This window comes from Strix uralensis, chromosome 4 (genome assembly GCF_047716275.1).
Source record: "Strix uralensis isolate ZFMK-TIS-50842 chromosome 4, bStrUra1, whole genome shotgun sequence".
Lineage (NCBI taxonomy): Eukaryota > Metazoa > Chordata > Aves > Strigiformes > Strigidae > Strix > Strix uralensis.
In genome coordinates this window covers 127,521,840-127,541,415 of record NC_133975.1, presented here as the reverse complement: position 1 = coordinate 127,541,415, position 19,576 = coordinate 127,521,840, and the positions used below count along the sequence as shown (strand labels likewise).

Below are 19,576 nucleotides of genomic sequence, written 5' to 3'. Positions count from 1 at the left end.
TAACTTTCAGATTTGCTTTATGCTTCCCATGAGAAGTTAATTTTCTTGAAAATACATAACTCAAAGCACCTGGAGTTTTTAATTGACAGTGTTTTTGAAAAAAAAAAAAGTTATCTGTTTGTATGTATACATAGTTAGAAAGAATATTTGGCTTTTCAGAACTTGAAGCTAACAGAAACATTCCCTATTTTATAATGGTATTAGAAACTTGGACTTCCTAGTACAAGCTCAGTCTGAGTTTTCAATCGGTGTAATGACTCATCAGGTTTATCTTTTCGATTGGTTTGTGATGCAGACAGGGTCAGGTCACACATCCAGTTTATGTGCACATAACAGTGAAAGCAACTGACACAAAATCCGTGTCAGCTTTCTGTGACCGTGCCACTTCTTTGAGGTCTTTTAAACAACCCGGTAACCAAGGAGATCTTCGTTCTGACGTGTTCTTTGATAACCCGATGCTGATCTGTTGTTCTGTATATTCAGTGTCACATACAGGAGCATCCATGTCATCCGCTTCATCAGACACTGGAATGAGTCCATCATCATCTTCTCCTCCACAAAACGTGCTTGCTGTAGAATGCAGGTGATACACATTTCTCTGCCTTGCCAGCAACTTGCTGCCATGGACATAAATCCTGAAATTCAACCACAGAAAAGCACTCAACTGGTTTGACATTGCCAAGTATATCCTGTACACACTTCCACTGCTGGACTGTACCTGTTCTCCCCTCCTACCCTCTTCTTTTGTTTAATTTACTGTTCAGAGAAATTAAGCTCATTGGTAACTGAAGGTTTGTAGGCACAATGTGACATGCTTGTCATTGTGTTTTGTTTTTGTTTTTAATTAATGCAGAGAAAGGGCACTTATCAAATTTGAAAAGTTATGTCCAATGAAGCATTCAGGTGTTCTAGGGAGATCTTAGAAAAGCAAGTGCACCAAGCAGACATCAGAGTATTATCAAAAACAGTGGAGTAACTGCTGCACTTTCACCGAGCTGTACGTTAACTCTTGGTGAGTAGTTCCTCGTTGTGGAAGCACTTGCTATACAGAACTGCCAAAGTATGTGTTCAGCAATGTGCCCAGTTTTAAAGGTGTAAATGGGACAAAATAAATTGTGAAAGGAAGTGTAGTTGACTGAAAACTACAGTTGTAATAAGTCTTCCACTTTTTATAGGATTTTTGAGCACACAATTATGCAAATATTTTAATGTTTATTAATGTTTACAGTGGAATTGTGAATAGGTTTTCAGTGGACTATCTTATCCCTTGACAAAAATATTTTGTCTTTTTTCTATGTAATTTCAGAGTTTTTATTTTGTTACAAAAAGACGAAAAATGAAATATATAACAACAATGAAGTTATTTAACAAGATTTCTAAAGCTGAAATTTTTGTGTAAAATAAGGTATCTTGCAACTTGTTAAATATATTTATTCAGACATTGGATGTTGTATTTTTATGTATTTTTTAAAATATTAATAAAATTGGAAAAAAAATTCTAGGTTAGTTCACTCTTTCGATAAAACATACTCACCAGTTACGGCTCTTAAGGAGGTTTTATCCAGTAGCCATGCCTGTACGTCAGATGGTCTGTCTACGTAGCCTCCACACCACAGATCTGTAAGCGGGCAGCTGGGTTAAACTATGACTTTATTTGGAAACTTTGGCAGTCCTAGTACTTACATTGTTTGGAGGAACAAAATTTATCGGGTTGCCCTTAAGATACTTTGTCACAAGTTCTTATGTTTGCTATACTGCCGAATGAATTTATATCTCCCAAAGTTGAGATGCAACAAAGTAAAGCAACTGTGTATGCTTTGTCTGTGGATTGTCCCACAGGCAGATACAGTTTGTAAATAACTCTTCCAAAACCATGTATTTAAAACAGTTTGCATATACATTATGTATAAAAGTGATTTTTTTATCAATTTTTTTATTCATGTTTGTACATTGAAAGGGGTTCGTAACCCCTTTTTCTGTGTTTAATATGCTGTAGAGTAATAACATAGATGCTCTAGACTGTATATCAGGATATTCTGGTTCACACGGCAGAAAGTCAGAACGAAACACTAGTGATGGCGTAGCATTACTAAAATTGATGTTTCTTGAAATTTCATTTTACAACATTTGTCAACTTGTGATTCCAATTCCTTCCATTTTCGCAGAAAATTAAAGAAAAAGTACTCTTGTAAATGCACTTTTTCTGTCTTTTCTTAAGCAAAGCAGAACTCTTTCAATGTAAGATATGGAGCTCACTAGACAGCATTAATAAAGGCCATGTTTTAAACATAGGCTTTATATTCTATTTTTATTTAAGTGATTGTTCTTGTAAATGTCTGGACTTACATAAATAGGAAGATTAATCTCCATAAATTGTTGTAAAGACTTTTTTCAGAGCGAACTTCTACTGTTAATCTTATGATAGCTATGAATAAAAAGCAATACTCATTTAAAAGGAAATAACACGGGTCACATTTTCTCAGATTATCTTCCACGTTTAGTAGTTGCAGAAGTAAATTTTAAATTCAGTGAAATAATAGGATTAATTCCATCTTCTGCAGGTAGCCAACCTCTGTCTGCAAACGGCGCCAGGTCTTCACCGGGCACATAAGACACGCTCCCCACGCAGAGATGGTGGCTGGGCTCTGTGCCGCCCCTTCCTCAGGACAGGCGTTCGCAGCGTCTACACTGGCCGCTGCTCCTTAGCGCTTAGGAACGTTTAAAATACTGCATGGAAGACTGAAGGTTCTGTTCCATGAAACATGGAAACCCATTCTAACAGCTCCCTGACAGAGAACTCGCTTCCTTACCTCCTCTTTCCACCTGCTTTACTTCGCACTAGCACTCATCAGACAGGCAGACACCCACCCGCACCCCCCAACGTCGTTATTCTGGCAGAACACTAAACCTGCAAGAAAAGGTGGACTTTCTGCCAAGCCTCTGGCAGAGCTTCGAGCATGTTACTGATTTCCTAGTTTTATCTTTCTGGCAAGAAGCGTATCAGTTAGCCACATGATGCAGTAGATGTTTGAAGTAGTTTCTTACGACATTTAAAAATACCACAGGGAAAAGAAGATTAACTATGTCATACGGGACTATCCTGTTCTAAGGGCGAAATCAACAAGAGACCCTAATGGATCTTTTATTTCTAACTTCTATAATCCCCCTTACTTCTGCAGTGTTGACATCAAATAAATTCCAAAGTGTCTTCCAATGCCTTGAATGAAAGTTTATGCTGTTGAGGACGCAGGAATTATGATTATACTGAACTGGGATTTTTTTTTTTTTAATAAGAGATTAGGTATCATGTCTGTAAGAGCAGTCAAAAGTAAAGCACTCTTGGCAGGCTTCACGCTGTTCTCCTGCCTTCTAATCTTTTACAGTTTTTCTCAAAATGATGTTATTTCAAGCTTAGGAGGTAAAAAAAAAATATAATGAAGATTATGGGATCAAACACTGTTAGAACTGTTAAAAAGAACAGGGCTGTAAGAATTCAGACTCTCCCCCCACCTCCTGCAACTGATACAAAGAACTGTCAGACTTCTGGCAGATTTATTATTTTGGGATTAGCATACATCTGAAAGTTGGAAAAGACATAAAACATTTGCATGCAAGGCCATCAGGTAAGAAAAGATTTGTTTCCCTATCTGTTTTAGCTTTTACTTTCCACAAAATCTACCAGCTACATGTATGCTAATGAGTTTTTATTTTCTCTCTAATGTGTAAGTTTAGCAACACCCAGTTAAATCTCCACTTGTTTCTGGCTCCTCCATCAGACTGTGTTTGAGAAACCTTCTCTTGCTTCATCAGTTTGAACAGATCAGGCAGGAGAAGCAAAGATGTCCGAACAACAATAACAAGCCATTATTTCAACAGAGGTTAAACAGATCTGCAGTAGTAATTATCAGTGAAAGAAAAGCATAACAAGGGCAAATAAAAGCATGTATCTTCATGAAGCCTTCACAGGGAGCAGCAGACCTTTGAAGGACAGCAGCGGAAGAGAAAAGGTGATTAAATCACCTTTTTGGTGGTCTTTTGCACAAGTTCCCCTTGAATCTAATTTTTTTTAAGGCATTAGATAGGCAGAAATTTTTAAAATGGATGACTATTCTTATTTTACGTGTAGGGAGCCACACAGCAATGGCTACCAAAATTACCCAGGATGGCTTTGATGGGGAGCTGGAAAGAGAATCTGAATTTTAGGATTGTCAACTCCTGTGTCTCAGGCAGACTATCCACTCTTGAGAGAGCCTTCTCTCTCCAGATAGGTTTGTCAACCAGATGGAATTTCACATTAAAAAACCAAATATTCTTATAAAATGTTCTTCTTCTTCGCATTAAAATTATTCTTGGATAGCTGCGGCAGCCAAATGGGTTTTCTGGGCAGCATTTACTGGAATTCTTTTGGAGCACTAAGTCTAAAAAATGCTGTTGTTTTCTTTTTAAGAAAAGAGCACATTTGGTTTGATGGCTTGAAACAAATCTGACAGATGAGCCAGAAGACAGATTTACAAGCTGAAACAAAAGATGAATGTGTTAACAAAAGTATGTTGAGCTGTTTAGTCCACTGTGCCCTTGCGTTTTGCTGATATGTTTTGCAGTAAAATCTTGGGTTATTTTTTACTTCTCTGTACTTGGGATTTTATTATTTGCTACAGTGTGCAGGACAAAGACTACCTCTGGAGATGTAAGAAACATAATAAAGAGAGGAACCAATGGGGGTGCTGCCAGAGACTGACTCACTATAATTCCAGGGCTTAGGAAAAAGACATTTTATAATTAGCTCACACTATTTATCGAGCTATTGCCCTCAAATTTTGAGAAAATCTGTTATTCTACCATATTACCTTCCACCAAAGAGGATGATTTTTTTAAGAGATCTCTGGGAGAGTTTAAAATTATTCACCTTTATTAGTTAACACTAACTAACTGGTATTTATTGGGCTTTGTTTGTTTGTTTTGGAAATCTGTGAGTTCCCCAAATTCCACAAGCATTTATTAGTGTCATCCATTGCTTTGGAGGAATATGTAAATTCAATTTTTCATGTCACAGTGTTATTGGTCTGAATATGTGCTTGCCTTAATGCAGTGGAGTGGTGGATTTTGTGATTAGTCACAGCCCAATGACAAATACTGCATTTTCAGTTAAAGAAAACTGAAAAGATAAGGCAATCTTAATTGTGAAAGCAGACTGTTTCTCACCCTTCCTAAGAATAGGACTTTCCTGGCTTCCTCTTTGTTTTGAATTATCTCAGTGCTATTTACGTTGCTATTCCTGGTCCTTCCCATTTTCAGAGAAATCCTACTTTCTGTTTCAGAGCAGGGCTGTGCTGGTTGGTTCTGCTTCAGGTCTGAAACTACCTGCTATTTATATTAGTACACTTATGCTGTTGTTTATCCTATACCAATAGTTTTCGAAGGTGAAAAAATGTTTTATGACTTGGCTTTAATTCACCAGTACAGCTCACTCATTATGAAAAAAACACAGAAACATTGCAACGATTACTTTCTCTAGATTTCATCACTTGCCAGCAAAGAAAATCAGCACTAGAGCTCCATTACAGCTGTGAAAACCTGCAGGTTGTTTATCAGTAGCGCGTTTGCTTAACTCTCCCTCCGAGCCTTGTTGGTGAGGGGCACAGTTCTGCGTTCCTGGCCATGTCTCTCTCTCTTTCCCTGCTCTTCACAGTAACCCAACATTTCCATTCCAGCCCTGTCCATGTCTTCAGCTATTTCTAAACTCCTCCTCTAATCCCTCATCTGGGTACAGTTTGACCTAATTTGCCATGATCCTGCCAGCTATGCCAGTTATGTAAGAAGCAGTAAAATGTGGAATTTGTACAGAATACTTTGTTATATCATGCAAGTGTGCCTTTATTTTTTTCTTTTTAGCAAGACACTTACGTGTATGTGCAGCTTAAAACTCTCTTGATGCTCATTCATTTCCTGAAAATTACTTCCCTTAGGAATGGGTAAGGTTTAAAGCTATTTAAAAAGAAAAAAAGATTAAAAAAACCCCAAACCCTTGATTGCTTCTGGTTACACTCTGCTTCCCACCCTGCGAGTGCCTACCGTGTGCCATCCCAGCAGTTTGCCCATGCAGTACTGCTGTTTAGAGTCAAGTCCCCCATTGCCAGCGTTGGGTTGGGTTTCTTAACAATTGTTGGTTTTTACACTCATGATTTTTCCTCTTTTCATTTCAGTTTATGGCCCTGTCACGGCGGCTGCTCCAGCTCTGCTGCCTTCTTCAGGGCCGGCCCCCACGTCTCTCCCGCCACGGCCGCACCCTCACCTCTGTCACCTGCCGCATTTCGCTTCCCTCAGAAACATCCCTACGTGCCCTGAAGGCAATAAAAACCTGTAAGAAACCGATGGGTTTTTTCTTTTCTCCACCCCTCCCTGGCTGCAGGACCCTCCTTCCCCGGCCCGGCACCGGGCGCCCACAGCCGCTCCCCACGCCTGAGGGGCGCGTTCCCGAGGAGGCCCCAGCCCGTCCCTCAGCCTCGCCGCCGCGGCGGCAGCCCCTGCTCAGGCGGCGGTTCAAGGGCCCGGGGCGCAGGGGCGGGAGCTCGGCGGCTGAGGGGGCGGCGGCGGCGCGCTGCCCTGAGGCGGGCGGCAGCCCCCTCTGCTCCCCGCCGCCATCGCGCCGGGCCCCGCCGACGGCGGGGAGGGGTTGGCGGGCTGCGCCCTCCCGCCTCAGCGGCCGCCTCAGGCCGAGCCGCCGTGGTCCCTGCGCAAGGGAAGGGGCAGCTCCACGGGGCGGGATCCCCGCCAGGGGCTGGAGGAGCCGGGGGCAGGACTCAAGTCCCACAGCTCTTCTCCTCAGGCCCCACCGCCGTCCTCCGTGGGGCACAGAGGCACTTTCTCCGCAGAACCCACTGCAAAAACACGGCAGGAGACGCGGCCAACACCCCTCTCCTAGCGATAAGGTGGTGGGTTTACAGTCTGGAAACCCTCCTCCTCTCAGCCATGACTCAAAACAGTTCCTGGCAGGTGCCGGGGGCAGCCGCACGCACAGAAATTCAACATGTGCTTGAGCAGACAGCGAGGGGGAGAGGGTCCCCACTTCTATCTCCTAGTAAGGGCAGGAGCTGTAAAATACAGAAATAGCCACCAACTGGATTTCTACTTTGATTATTCGAAATTTAGATAAGCTCCCATTCGTGTTACATAAACACAGTGCTATGTCAAGTATACTACCTTAAATATTTACACAACTCCCTCAGCAGCCCTCTCACTTTCCCTCTGATCAGAGGAAAGTGAGCTGCAGAATAAAAAACTTCAACCAGACATGGTCCATTCTGTAGTCTTCTTTTTTTTTTTTTAAAAAAAGAGTGATTTAGGGTCTTTCGTATGTTTTTCAGTTACATGTTTCTGTATGGGAGAAACCTGGGAAAACAGTCGACTATCATTTCACAGTCCTACAGTCCTGAACTACTAAAGCTTGAATGCTGGATGTTCCCTGTTGTGTTTACAGAAAGAACCTAACACCAAGACGCTCAGGAGCGTAAAGTTAAACATCATTTTAAACATCCTAATAGCAGAATTGTAACTTTTCCTAAGAATTCTTTTAATGCTATATTCTTGAAACTCAAGGTGCAAGTTTAGGTGTCACATGCTCTAATTGCTTTCACAGGTATTAGAGTTTGGGCCAGACTCATTCAAGAAATTTTGGAGCTGAGCTTAATGGACTTGCCAAGATTTGAACTAGATTTCTCAAATGCTCTGTGCTGACTTCCTAACCCAGTTAACAGAAAGTGCTGGAAAAAGAGCTGTCACTTAAACTCCAGTTCTCAGAGTTCGGTATTTAAGAGTACAGCCACAATCTGTCTCTGGGCACTGGGTATTTAACCCACAGTTTCCTCACAGAAGATTGCAGTCGCATCCTTTCCCTGCTTTCCAATAGGAGCTCAGTAGCTGAAGCTCTCAGCAGGGGGATTACAGAAATTAGGATTTTGCTCCTATCCTTGAGAGATTTCAAGCAACCTCTGTTATAATCTTCCAGATGATTGATCTGGTCACTCTGCCAGCACCACTGATGTACAGGGCATTCGGGAGCAAGGCTCTCCTTTAACCCTTCCTGTTGAAATTGTTCTGTTTTCTGTGGGCTGACTAGTAATTGCATGCTTTTCTATCCTTTTGGTTCAGACACTCATTTCAGCAGGATTTGTGTTCCTGTCTCTGCTGCAATGAACATCACCTCCAAATGAGCATCTGCTCGCTAGCCCAGTCTCATCAAGCCAGTTTTTGGCAGGCTGCACTCCTGTTGCTTTCTCTCCCTTCCCACTTCCACTCTGGCTCACTTTTTTCACAGCTATCTCAGTACTCCGTCCTCAGCAGCACTCCATTGCTCCTCCTTCCATCAGAACTGGTTCCATTCTGCACCTAACCTAATATGCCTCATCAAGGTGATTCACCTACTCTCTACACACTTTATCTTAAATACTGTTGCCTTTCAGTTAGAATTCAGAGACTAAGCTGTATTCTCATTTTTATTCCAATTTTGGCTGTGCATTTCGTTACGCCACACAAACTTGAAGCTGTTCAAGAGGAGGGATGGAGAACACTCCAGATTAAGCTAGGTCATGGAGGTTAGAATACACCACTGGGAGAAAACACGCAGCCTGGCCTGCCTTCTAAACACTCCCAGCCTTCCCAGTGGACATCCATCCAGGCATTGTAGAAATACCAATTCTTGCATTTGCAGTTAAAGATTTTTGAGAATTGGGTGCTGGGAGATCTTGCTGCAAGGAGGAAAGCCCAGCTGCAACACCTTGACAATACACGCTGATAAAACATGTGAGACGGGCACTGAAACACTTTGTGTCGTGAATCATTCTCAACTCACAAGTCCTGTTAACAAAATCTTTCGGGGAGCTATTTTCTAAATAACATGATTTGAGCCAGCCATCGGGGCGTGCTAACTCATCAAGGAAGCAAAGGGAAGTTGAAGCTCAGCAAAGCAAGTTAATCTTTTAAGAAAGTTTTCACTGTTGCTTTCTGTACCACCTGGATGCTTTAGTTACATGGATGCACTTTATTTCCAAGCTAAAATATATTTGTATCATCTTTCTTCAATCAGTTGCTTGGGTTGAAAGATGTGGAAAGACCACAGCATTTTTTGAGTGAAATAGAGCTAGGACAAAACTGCTTATCCAAAAGAGCAAACCAGTAACTCCATCTGCATCTTTGTGCAGTAGTGTTGCAACTTACTTTTCACTCTAGTTAGGTTCAAAATAGTCACCATTAACAGGCACATCCCAAAACAAACTAGTTGCTATAAGCACGTTGCTGCTCTGGAAGTCAAGGGCTTTTGTCAGGGCAGCAGCTATCAACCTCACGCTCGTACTTCCAGCGACACTTTTCATCCCACCTATTTGTTTAGTGAGCATGGAGAGAAAGAGGGGGATGTGACATCTAATTAGATTTTAAGAATACATGTTTTCCCTGGATAACAGTGGGTTAAGGCAGCTTTAAAACTGGAGTAAAAGGAAACTGGGGAACCTGAAAGCAAGTAATTTATTAACTCAGTCCCTCTAACACTTGCTTAACCTTTTGTACAGTAAATGTCTTAATAAATATTTAAACGTCTTCCTACCCCCAAATCCCCAAACACTGAAACACAAGGGAAAACCACGATCTTTTTTTAACCCTCCCTCGCTTCAGCTGCAAGCAGCTTTGCCCAGAAGACATGAACATCCTCGTCCCATCACTTACGAGCAACTGTTCTCTTTGCACACTAAGATACAATGGAAAATGGGATCATTTCAATCATGCATTACTTTCAAGTGTTTAACAAAAACCCCGCTTTTAAAGAAAGCCTTAAATCTTTACTATATTATTTCTAATTGGCCATAACATTTGTGGCCTGAATGTAGAAAACAATCTAGATATTATTAGCCTGTTATTCCTTTGAAAAAAACAGGACATTGGAGACTTGCTGCCTTATTTGGGCTCTTTTTTAGCCTTTACTATTTTCAAGTCAGCTCTTAGCCATCTCCAAGGTAACAAGGCATGGGCTATGTAGGAAGGAGCTGTGATATGGCTAGTACAAAATATGTGTAAATGAGACTGTAGGAACATACTTGTTTCTTCCACCTTTGAAAGGCATATATGAACAGATTTCTGTGGAGAGCTGGGGCAGCTTTAAACCGCAGCAAACGGAGCAGTGTCCAGTGCAAGAGGCAGGTGTACTGTGCTGCAGTCAGGGCCTAGTAATCCACACCCTGGATAGTTTGAGTAGTAAAGAAAAAAAACAGGCAGGAAATAATTCTTTGAGACTGCTGCTGGAAATAAAAAGAAATAGAGAAGGTAACAGAAAAAAAGCACGCGGGCAGGCTTCCTGCCATTTCTGTTCCTTATTGTTGCCCTTCTACCCAAGAACAGAACCTGGCAGCTGACATGAAATATTTTGCTTCAGTCTTCATTGCCTGAAATCTCAGAATTGATATGGTAATCCCGATGTTCAGTTCCTTTTGTTACTGTATTTTATTAGTTAGAACCACAGTAAAATGTGCCTGTTAGCTATCATTCTACTGTACTAACAATCTGACTGCAGGGTTTCAGCTATCATGATCCTTTCAAAGGCTTGGTGTTTTTCCTAAACCAAACCCACAACATCAGACCAGCTAGCTTCCACAAACTTCTCTGTGCTCATCCAGCAGCAAAAAAGACATTGTTTTGTGCCTGCCTTGTACTTTCTGTTGCCATTCACACAATTAAAGGAGAAAGCTGCCAGCAAGCTCAGTGCTTGGGGCACATCGTGCTTGCATCAGGCAGGGAACCTGGGTTTGGAGGACCCCTGGGGTTCCCTGAGGGAAACAGGGAGTGCCTAGAGGTTGCCTTGGGCACAGGTGCTGCTAGTAACACACTCTTGTCCCTTGTAAGTGACCTGGTGAAGCATGAAGCAAACATAACCTCGGGATAAGCTGCCAGAGCATCCCAGCCTACCTGAACTCATTAGTTACAGCAGTTGTCTGCCACTTAAAACCACCCTTGGCTCCATGCACTAATCATCACCATCCAGCACTCCAGGAAAGTCAGAATGATCACAAGGCCCTGTGAGGGTGGCTCAGCCCAAGTTCTTCCCAAATTAAAGGGAAGTAACACATTCACAAATCCCCAGCTGCTGAAACAAAGTCACTAATTCTGTTATGTATCAGCACCTTAAAGCAGCCACGAATGAGCAGAACTCCATAGTAGCTGAGGAGGAATGAGATGACAGCAAACAAAACACTCCTCTCAAGCAGTGTCCTAAAAATGTATCTTTGAAAAGAACATACATACAAGTCTACAGTTCCCATTTATTTTACTTGAATTAAATAAAAAAGTGTGTTTCCCATATTACACTTTTTTTTTTTCATCTGAACCAGTCCTAGCAGAAAGGAAGTAAAACCCTCCCACCCCCCTTGAAATTTAAACATACCAGTCTGTGGGCCCTGGAAAAGTTTGTGTCAATATAACTCCATTGTAGAGTGAAAAGGACCTCAGAAACAGACTCCATTGCCAGTCCACCACGACTAACTTCTTGTTTAACCCTTCATAGTTTCCACTGTCTGAACAGCATCTAGAACTCTCTTCCGAGTTGCTGGACATACATCCCGACAGTAGAAAATCCAAAATGTGTTCTTGCCCAGTGAACACTGGCACTGCTTGTAAAGTCTGAACAGAGTGCTCTTGTCTAACGAGGTTGGCCAAGCAGTCCTGCTTTAGCTGCCAGAGCTTCGTTCTGCTGAATATGGTATTCCTGAAATCTCATGGAGATCCTTTGTGTCATTTTTAAATACTTCTGTAGGCAGTGATCTGCACACGTAATCTAGAGGAACAGGGAAACAGAAGGCTTCAAACAGTAATTAAAACACTCCCCCAAACAGGACGCAAAATATAATCATATACAGGCATAAATGATTAGGTGACTACGTCTCATATTCTGTGTTAATGCTCAAGATGACGGGCTAATTGTGCACAGCCCCTCCGTGCAGTGAAAAAGGTACAGTTTTGTTTTTGAGGGATGTCTGATTATTGAAAGATAAAAGATATTCTCATATGAAAGTCTTCATGGAAAACATCTCAGATCTAGGAGATATTACCATTTCATCACTGGGCTCCTTTCATGAAATTAAAGTATATAAAGCATTTTATTTTGCAATACTAAATCAATGAAATTAGTATCTTCTCTTTTTTTAGTATATGTTTGTAAACAGAATTATTTTTGACAGCCAAATACAGTCTACTGTGTACTAGCTCAGTTTAACCTTTATTTGACCTTGTTCCCATTATCTCTATCAGTCTTCTTGTGCCTGCTTGGTTAAGCTTCACAAAAGCAACCAGAGTACCCGCTGAAGTTCTATCAGTCAGCTGGACAGGGAAATAAATACCAGAGCCTATTCCACCCATGGTATTATTTTTTAAATTTAGAGGTTTTTTTTCTCTTAAAGTGTAGAGAAAGAGTTATGAGATTCCTTCTGAGCAACAGTTCTACCAATTGAACAGTCTGTATCATGGTTCTAAACCTTGCTATCACTGTAAGAATTAACAAATCTAGACAGAAAGACAACCACTTTGCATGATTATTAGAAAACCAGAAATTGTTTTGATTCTTCTCAGTATAAAGGGCTGTGAAAAGCAGAGGGACTGAAAATGAACAAGACAAAACAAAACTATGCAGCTACGCACACCACCCAGCACCCGTCCTTGACCTGGCATCAGCTACAGCAAAACCTGTTAAGCAGGAGTTAAGTCTGACTAGGAAACAAATTCTGGAACTACCCCAAGCCACTGCTCCCAGCGGGCCGTGGTATTTGTGATACGGTGCCCTGGGAAGTCCAGACTTGCAGTGCAGACTTGCTGTAGGGCAAGAGGTGAGAAGCCGTTTTTTCAAAGGTAGAATCTCAAAGGAGATTCATGGAGGTATTCATCTTAATTATTTAACAAGAAATTACAGCTTTAAATAGGAACATGGTAATTTCCATATCAGATCAGACTAGCGGTCCATCTGGACCAGTGTCCTGTTTCTGGCAGGGGCCAAAGCCAGAGGCTCTGCAAGTAACCCCATAATGGATAATTATGGGCAAAACTTCCCATAAGAACGTTTCTTCCTGGTCTCCATCATTAACTGATGGCTCCTGTGCAGCCAGACAGGGCCCCTCTGCAGATCATAGAAGGAAAAAAAAAAAGAGGCAGATCAGAATCTATGAATATTTTTTGTATCTAAATAATCTTAAATTTAATTCCCCTGCAATAAGCATTCCTTGGTTTTGGATCCCAGATCTTTAATGAAAGACTATATAAACCATTGTTTTTAAAGAAGTTCTAATAACACTTCTGGTAGCAGAAGAGAGAAGTACAACCCTCTACTGAAAATCAAATACCATCCCAGAAAGGTATAGAGGTTGTGCCACTAACACTTCTGTCAGTTCTGTTAACTGACACTCCTTGTATTGTTCAAGCAATTCAAAATGGGTTTGTAAAAGACAGTAACAAGGCGCTATCCAGAATAATTCTGACCACCTGTAGTCAATAAAACAGAGAAGATCAGGGAAACAACGAATCTGCCTTGTTTCTCCTAAGAGAGCTTTTTTTAGTGCAGCAAAACAGAAGCTGAAAGGAGACAGGATTTTTGCCTGTGCTGAGGAGTTAAACTCCAAGGAGGCACAAAATTCTCAAAAACAATGTTAGTTTAAAACTTTATAGTTCTTTTTTCCCCTGCCAGCAGAGTCAAACAAAGGTTATTAGACTTTTAACCAACAAAATTATGAGATTCTGAAACACCCTCTCAAGAGGAGAGGCAAAAACCATGCAATTAATCTTAAAGAGCTTACTCTTTTTTGTAGATGACTATGTGATGGAGCTCCCTGCAATGCAGAGAAGTGGATTTAACAGCCAGAGCTCTGGAGGCCTATGCTTCTATGACTCACTACAATGCAGGGAACGTGGGTAGGTAAACAAGTATTTCAGCAGGACTCTACCTTCAAAGAGCGAGATGCAGGCTGTAGGTGGGCAACTTCCATGTCCACAAAGATACCACCCATCAGAAGCTGAGGCACAAGAACCTCCACTGATAGCTCAGAGAATGAAATACACAGAATTGCAATGAGCAGCCAATACTCAAGTGAGATCGGGAAGATCCCCTCAGTGTGTGCATACTGAAAAGACAACAATGACAAAACCTCAAGAGGTCCAAGCCCATAGTTTGTCTGTAGCCGATGATCTAACACATGAAAAGCATTTGGCTTTGGTTGGTTGGTTTCCTTTTTGTAAACAGACTGTTAGGGTGCAAAGAAGTATTTGTCATCACCTTTGGACATATTTGGAGAAGCAAAACTACAGACAAGCTATTTCTTCCACTACCTGACTTCCTTTCTCACTTGGAAGTTACACACCAGACGCCTATACTCCACTGAAGACTGCTACCTAGCTTTTTAGCTAGCTGAGAGATCAAAACCTTCCCAAGTTGCCTCTGAAATTTAAATGCTACACAGCAATTCTACCAAAGGGTCATTAAAAGCATTTACCTACCTCTTCTGGTTTAACCTCTCTGCTAGTGAAATCCTTTATGCAATCCAGGAAGCAGTTTTCTGTAAGTTTATTGTACGTTCCAAGAAACTCCTTGAACTATAAATAAAAATTGGACAATGAGTATTAAGAAAGTTCTACATTAATTTTTCTTACACACAGCTGCATGAGCCATCTGGTGACACTAATATTGAAAGGACAAATCACTAGAGAAATTTACTATCAGTCAGAAGATTTCAGCACCAAATGCTGCTGGTACTCAAATCAGATACTATATGGTGTCTGTTGATGGTCAAATCTTTAAATTTGGGTTGCTACAGAACTGGCCTTAACTCAGATGGTAACTTAAACTTTTTGCCCTTCTTCATGCCCTACACCTTTTACTCTACATGACAAAGATCTCCAAAGCCACCACTCATGAATACATCATCTTACCTGCTTGATCTGATCAGATTCTGATATTTGTCCAGCCATATTCTACCGCCTGTGATTCACTCACCTATTCTGGAAATAAAAGTCGAGTTTCACCAAAAAAATCATACATATATCTGCACATTTTACAACAGAATGGACTTCCACATGTTCTTGAAGTGTGCTTAAATGCAACTTTGCTAACAAACTTTCAAGCCATCCACTTGAAGAACAAGTTACCTATTTGAAATGTATTCAGTTAAAAGAACATCCAAGAATTCCAGGTATGAAACCTTCCCAGATCCACCTGTTAACTGCTATTCTTTAAACACTTCTTAAGCACTTCAGACAGTTAAAGTAATTTTTTTAAAAAAAGGTATTTTATAAATGCTTTCAAACTCACAAAGTAAAACTAGGTCAGGAGTGGGGGAGAAGCAAGCAACAACATTCTCTAGCATTATAGTTTCAGTGACTTTAGATGTAATCTGTAAAAACAGTAAAGAAAAAAAGGCAAGTATAAAATGGTAGCCACTCTGAATAGATGCAGCATAAGCCAGCTTGCACCAGAGAAGACGATGTCTGGTTTCTATGTAGCTGCATTCTCACCAAAATTAAACTAGAGCAAATGTTCTGGTCATTGAATATAGTGAATTAAATGCAAGAAAATGTAGAAGAATGAGAATGGCCTTAAAGGAAGTGAAGCAGACAAAGAAAAAGGGAAGAATGAACAGCCATGGATCCAAGAATTTAAGCAAGCATCCTCAAGGAAGACTCATATTCCTAATCCAACAGGGTAAACAAGTTAATACTTGAAAGCATCCCTGCAGGTTTCCTAGAATACTGAAAGCTAGTCTTCCTTCTCCCTTAGTTTACACATTACCTAAGACCTATCACAGATGACAATGCAAGCTAGTATTACACGTTGACAAGAACAAGATCCTTCAGTCTAACTCACATCAACTTGTGGAAGAAAAATTAGCACTGAAGTGTAATCACTTTGTGAAAGAAGTTCCTTTAGCCCTTTGGCAAGGGCTACTTACAATTGATCTTGTATTATGCTTTGCCAAATTTTGAGCGAGACATTCATGTTTTAGAAAGCTTAAACTACTCCAGTCTCTTGGCAGGGTAGGAGCGGGCAAGAGGGCAAGCAAGCTTTCTGAACAAGAACAAAAAGACATTAGTAATTATTTCTACAACAGAAGGAAAACTAAGCAACTAAAAATAGCACTATGGAGCTCTCACAAGCATGCTCTCTCCCTATAGCCCCTCCCAGTAGCAAAGGGATTAAAACATCTGCCTCTTAACATTACACTTTATCATTACACAGGAAGCCAATCCAGGGATTGGAGGTAAAGAGCACATATAATGCTTGGATTTAAGATGCATACCCCCACGACCAAGAAGTCCTCTTGGGCAGTAGGTCACACAGGTTACCCTTAAGGAGAACCTACAGGATATGGTTGCTCAGAAAAAACAAGGCATTACTCAGGTTAATGTAAACCTCTAACTTGTTTTAGAAGTGGACACGACTGTCATCTGAGACAACAACTAGTGAAAATGGATGGCAACTCCACTCTCATTTCTCAGCCTGTTAGAAGAAAAATCAGTGACAATTCTATAAAGACAGTTTAAGTAGATTATGAAAGAGCTAGAAACTGCAGAGAACAGGAAAGACTTTTGTCCTCTCCCTAGCACAGAAAACTAAAAGCTTCAACTGTGCCATTTTCTCACACTCAGCATTACTTCATTATGCTTGTTTATTTATAACAAACCTGATCTTTGTTCTTCTGCGACTAGTTCGGCAAGCTTAAAATTACAGATTTACTGAACTGCAGTTCCATAAAGTGTTTACACTTGCACTTGGGAAATAGCTCTGATTTAAGTCAGCACAATGGCGCTACCTGATTTTAAGTGTTTGAAGCACTTGTCCCTCTACAGGTTTTTTACACTTCTCACACAGCAGGCAGTGAAATTACATGGCTCTACTGCGCCTCTTCAGTAGCTATGAATTATGGGCAGTTACCTTAACAGCTAAAAATGCACTACCTGAATGTTACCAGGAATGTGCATATCTGGTTTATTCTTAAAGTCTGTTAAATGTATCATTTGAAGTTTGCCTGTTGTTTGTCCCCTTCCCCCTCTGTCTGTGAAACAAGCAAAAGAAAAAAAAAAAAGTGATGAAAAAGCCCATTACGGGGCTTGGCACCGTGACTAACGCACCGCAGAGCTTCTTACGTAGCTGCTCAAACAACTCCGGCATGCTTCAAGGTTTAAGCCTACGCAGCCTGGATTACTTTCCGCTGGGCTAAAAGTGAATTGAAAATTTGGCATTGCACTTTTAAACATGTCACACTGAAGGAAGCAGCTATCTCTTGAGTAAACCTCTACAACAAGGGCCACGTGGTCTGGACGTTCTGGTTCACCAGGAAAGTAGCAACAGCTGGGAAGTCTCCCTTCTTGAAAGGCCCTGGAGCTCTTCCAAGTGTGTTTTGATGTTCTGAAGAGACATTCTTTTAAGATAAGCCTCTCTGAGCAAAATTAGAAGTTAAGGATAACTTGAGGTTTTGATTTCTCATAGGCATCACGGGTTTTCCATCCTCTTACCAAAGATAATAAAGGCTTCAGACTATTCAAACCTATTCTCTGTGCAAGATCCATCCCAGCTCCCAGCCCCATTTTAGAATCTGGAAAATGCCTCTAATATTTCTTTCTGCTGTGGCTGCCACTCCCATTGCCATGGAAACACAAAATCACTACAGAATGACAGCTTTTTTTTAAAAGGTAAAGCTTGTTTATTAAATAAAAACAGTGATTAGGTTAAGTCTTCCTAGCTAACCTGGGTCATTCATCTGTTTCCACGGCAGGAGGAACACAAGCCAGAACTAGAGAGGTCAAAACTCCTCTAAAACATCTTAGATGTGGGAATACAGCTTCCCCAGCTCTATCTACTGACCTTCAGAAGCAGCGTCTAGTACCTAATCTTGAGTCGACTGTATCCTTTCCCATGGAAACTAAACAAGAACTGTGTTTTGGGTTTTTTCAATGAGCTACATTTTACTGGGGGAGAGGGGCTGTGGAGAGACACTGTAAATCCATCACACTTGTTATCCCAATTAACAATCCGAATTAGGTATAGGTACAACTACTCTATACATGGAAGGCTGCAATTTTTTTAAACCTTGGCTTCCAATTGTACACACAGAACACCACAAGTGTTTCTGCATGTGCGTAAAAAGGACAAAGAAATACAACGTCAAAGAAATGCATTAAAATAAAGCACCCACAGCTTGTGGAGAAAGTTGGGGTTTTTTAATAGTTTGAAATTACTAGGTTAGAACTTGATTGACATCAGATTTAAAAAACCCTCATTGATTTAAACAGCTCTTTTACCAAATCTAATCAAACTACAAATACTCCCACTGCTGTGTGCCTGAGCAACCAACTCTCCATCCTGTACCAGGCAAGAGAGGCAGCAGTGACAGCCCGGCTGTGTCGGCACAGCCCAGCTCTTCCCCCCACCTAGGTCAGGTACAGCCACTTTCCTTCCAACTGGTGCTTGCAATGTGGTTACACAAAAGCTTGCTTCTCATTCCACACACTACAGTCAGCCTTCAGAGGCATGTGGTGAGATGAGAAAGGTCAGAACGTGGCTGGATAATAAGGTGTACCTGGTGCACAGGTTATTGTGATTCGTGATCACATGGCTGTGGGCTAGACCCTGTTCTGAAGAAAAAAAACCACCAATGGTAGAAGTTATCTCTTGACACCACAAGCAAATTAACATAGTAAGTCTGAAATCAAACACCCTGAGAGCGTCTTGAACAGACTGAACACAAGCAAGGGCATCTGTCCTGGGAGAAAATATATATTTTTCTGTAAGTTTTCTCCTATTTAAGTTAGATTAGGCTTCACTGATACTTGTGACCCAGTAAGATCGAAACTTGAGATGGAGATAAAACAATTTCACTTCGTGTTTGTGTTGGTTTTTTTTTTTTTTTTTTTCTTTTTACTACAGCCTTCAGTTATTGCTTTCAAGGGCACCTTGAGTTTCTTTACCTAAGGAGATACTCGCTAAGCCAAGCCCCAAGCCGACAGGCCCAGCGCCCGCCAGCCCAGTGCGGGTACACGAGGGCGCCCCTTTCCCTCCATCCGAGCCGAAGAAAAAACGCCCCGGCACTAGGAAAATGCCCCCAAAAGGACGGATTTTCCCTCATCCGCGGGACCTTTCCCGTCCCTCCGAGCCCAGCACAGCGCCGCCCGCCCCGCCTCCCCCGGTACCGGCCGCACCTGCCGGCTGCCCGCGGCCTGCCCGTCCTCGCAACCCGCGCCCTGCAGACGCCCGCACCTCACCGCCACGGGGCCTGCCGTGAGGCGGCGGGGCTGCGGCGGGGCTGCGCCGGGCTGCCCGGGGCGGCTGCTGCTTCCCTCCCTCCCTCCCGGGGCGGCCCCCTCAGGAGCGCCGCCGCCCGACCGCGCGCACTCACCCGCACCGCCACGAGCCCGGACCGCGCGGGAAAGGCGGGGAGGAGCGCGGCCCGGCCGCAGCAGGCCTGCCGGCCCCGCCGATTCACCACGCGGCGAATCGGCGAGCGCGGATTTACCGACAGCTTTACTCTCCTCGCCCGAGGCGCAGCGCTCTTACCTGCCCCCC

At 42.1% G+C, this 19,576-nt stretch overlaps 2 protein-coding genes across 8 annotated transcripts in view; one reads left to right on the top strand and one right to left on the bottom strand.

Annotated features, from left to right (window-relative positions):
- The window catches only part of ARID4A (AT-rich interaction domain 4A), a 50,538-nt gene extending 48,247 nt beyond the window's left edge, over positions 1–2,291 (top strand). For all 3 annotated transcript variants that reach the window (XM_074869081.1, XM_074869080.1, XM_074869079.1), the window contains one exon: positions 484–2,291. In XM_074869081.1, the coding sequence (XP_074725182.1) occupies positions 484–587 (104 nt within the window). In that variant the 3' untranslated portion in view covers positions 588–2,291. The remainder of the gene's footprint in view (positions 1–483) is intronic.
- On the bottom strand, positions 1–19,540 carry TIMM9 (translocase of inner mitochondrial membrane 9). Of its 5 annotated transcripts, XR_012628991.1 has the most exons (6): positions 19,410–19,540; positions 14,950–15,018; positions 14,518–14,613; positions 11,426–11,815; positions 1,535–1,618; positions 1–635 (listed from the first exon to the last, which is right to left on the bottom strand). XR_012628991.1 is itself a non-coding variant. In XM_074869089.1 (4 exons), exons 2-4 carry the CDS (start codon positions 14,986–14,988, stop codon positions 11,681–11,683), a joined length of 270 nt encoding a protein of 89 aa, XP_074725190.1. In that variant the 5' UTR covers positions 14,989–15,018; positions 19,410–19,540; the 3' UTR covers positions 11,292–11,680. The 5 variants fall into 5 exon arrangements, 4 of the variants coding, with proteins under 4 accessions (XP_074725190.1, XP_074725193.1, XP_074725192.1 ...); XM_074869089.1 differs by lacking the exons at positions 1–635; positions 1,535–1,618 and having other exon boundaries at positions 11,292–11,815; XM_074869092.1 differs by lacking the exons at positions 1–635; positions 1,535–1,618 and having other exon boundaries at positions 11,292–11,815; positions 14,950–15,013; positions 19,410–19,504.
- Positions 19,541–19,576: the final 36 nt, after the last annotated feature.

Excerpts from the sequence above, each read along its gene's own strand:
- TIMM9 (XM_074869089.1), bottom strand. The coding sequence starts at position 14,988 with ATGGCTGGACAAATATCAGAATCTGATCAGATCAAGCAG. Across the intron at positions 14,614-14,949 it reads AATCTGATCAGATCAAGCAG|TTCAAGGAGTTTCTTGGAAC; the intron begins GTAAGATGATGT and ends TTTTATTTATAG. Across the intron at positions 11,816-14,517 it reads GAGAGGTTAAACCAGAAGAG|ATTACGTGTGCAGATCACTG; the intron begins GTAGGTAAATGC and ends CTGTTCCTCTAG.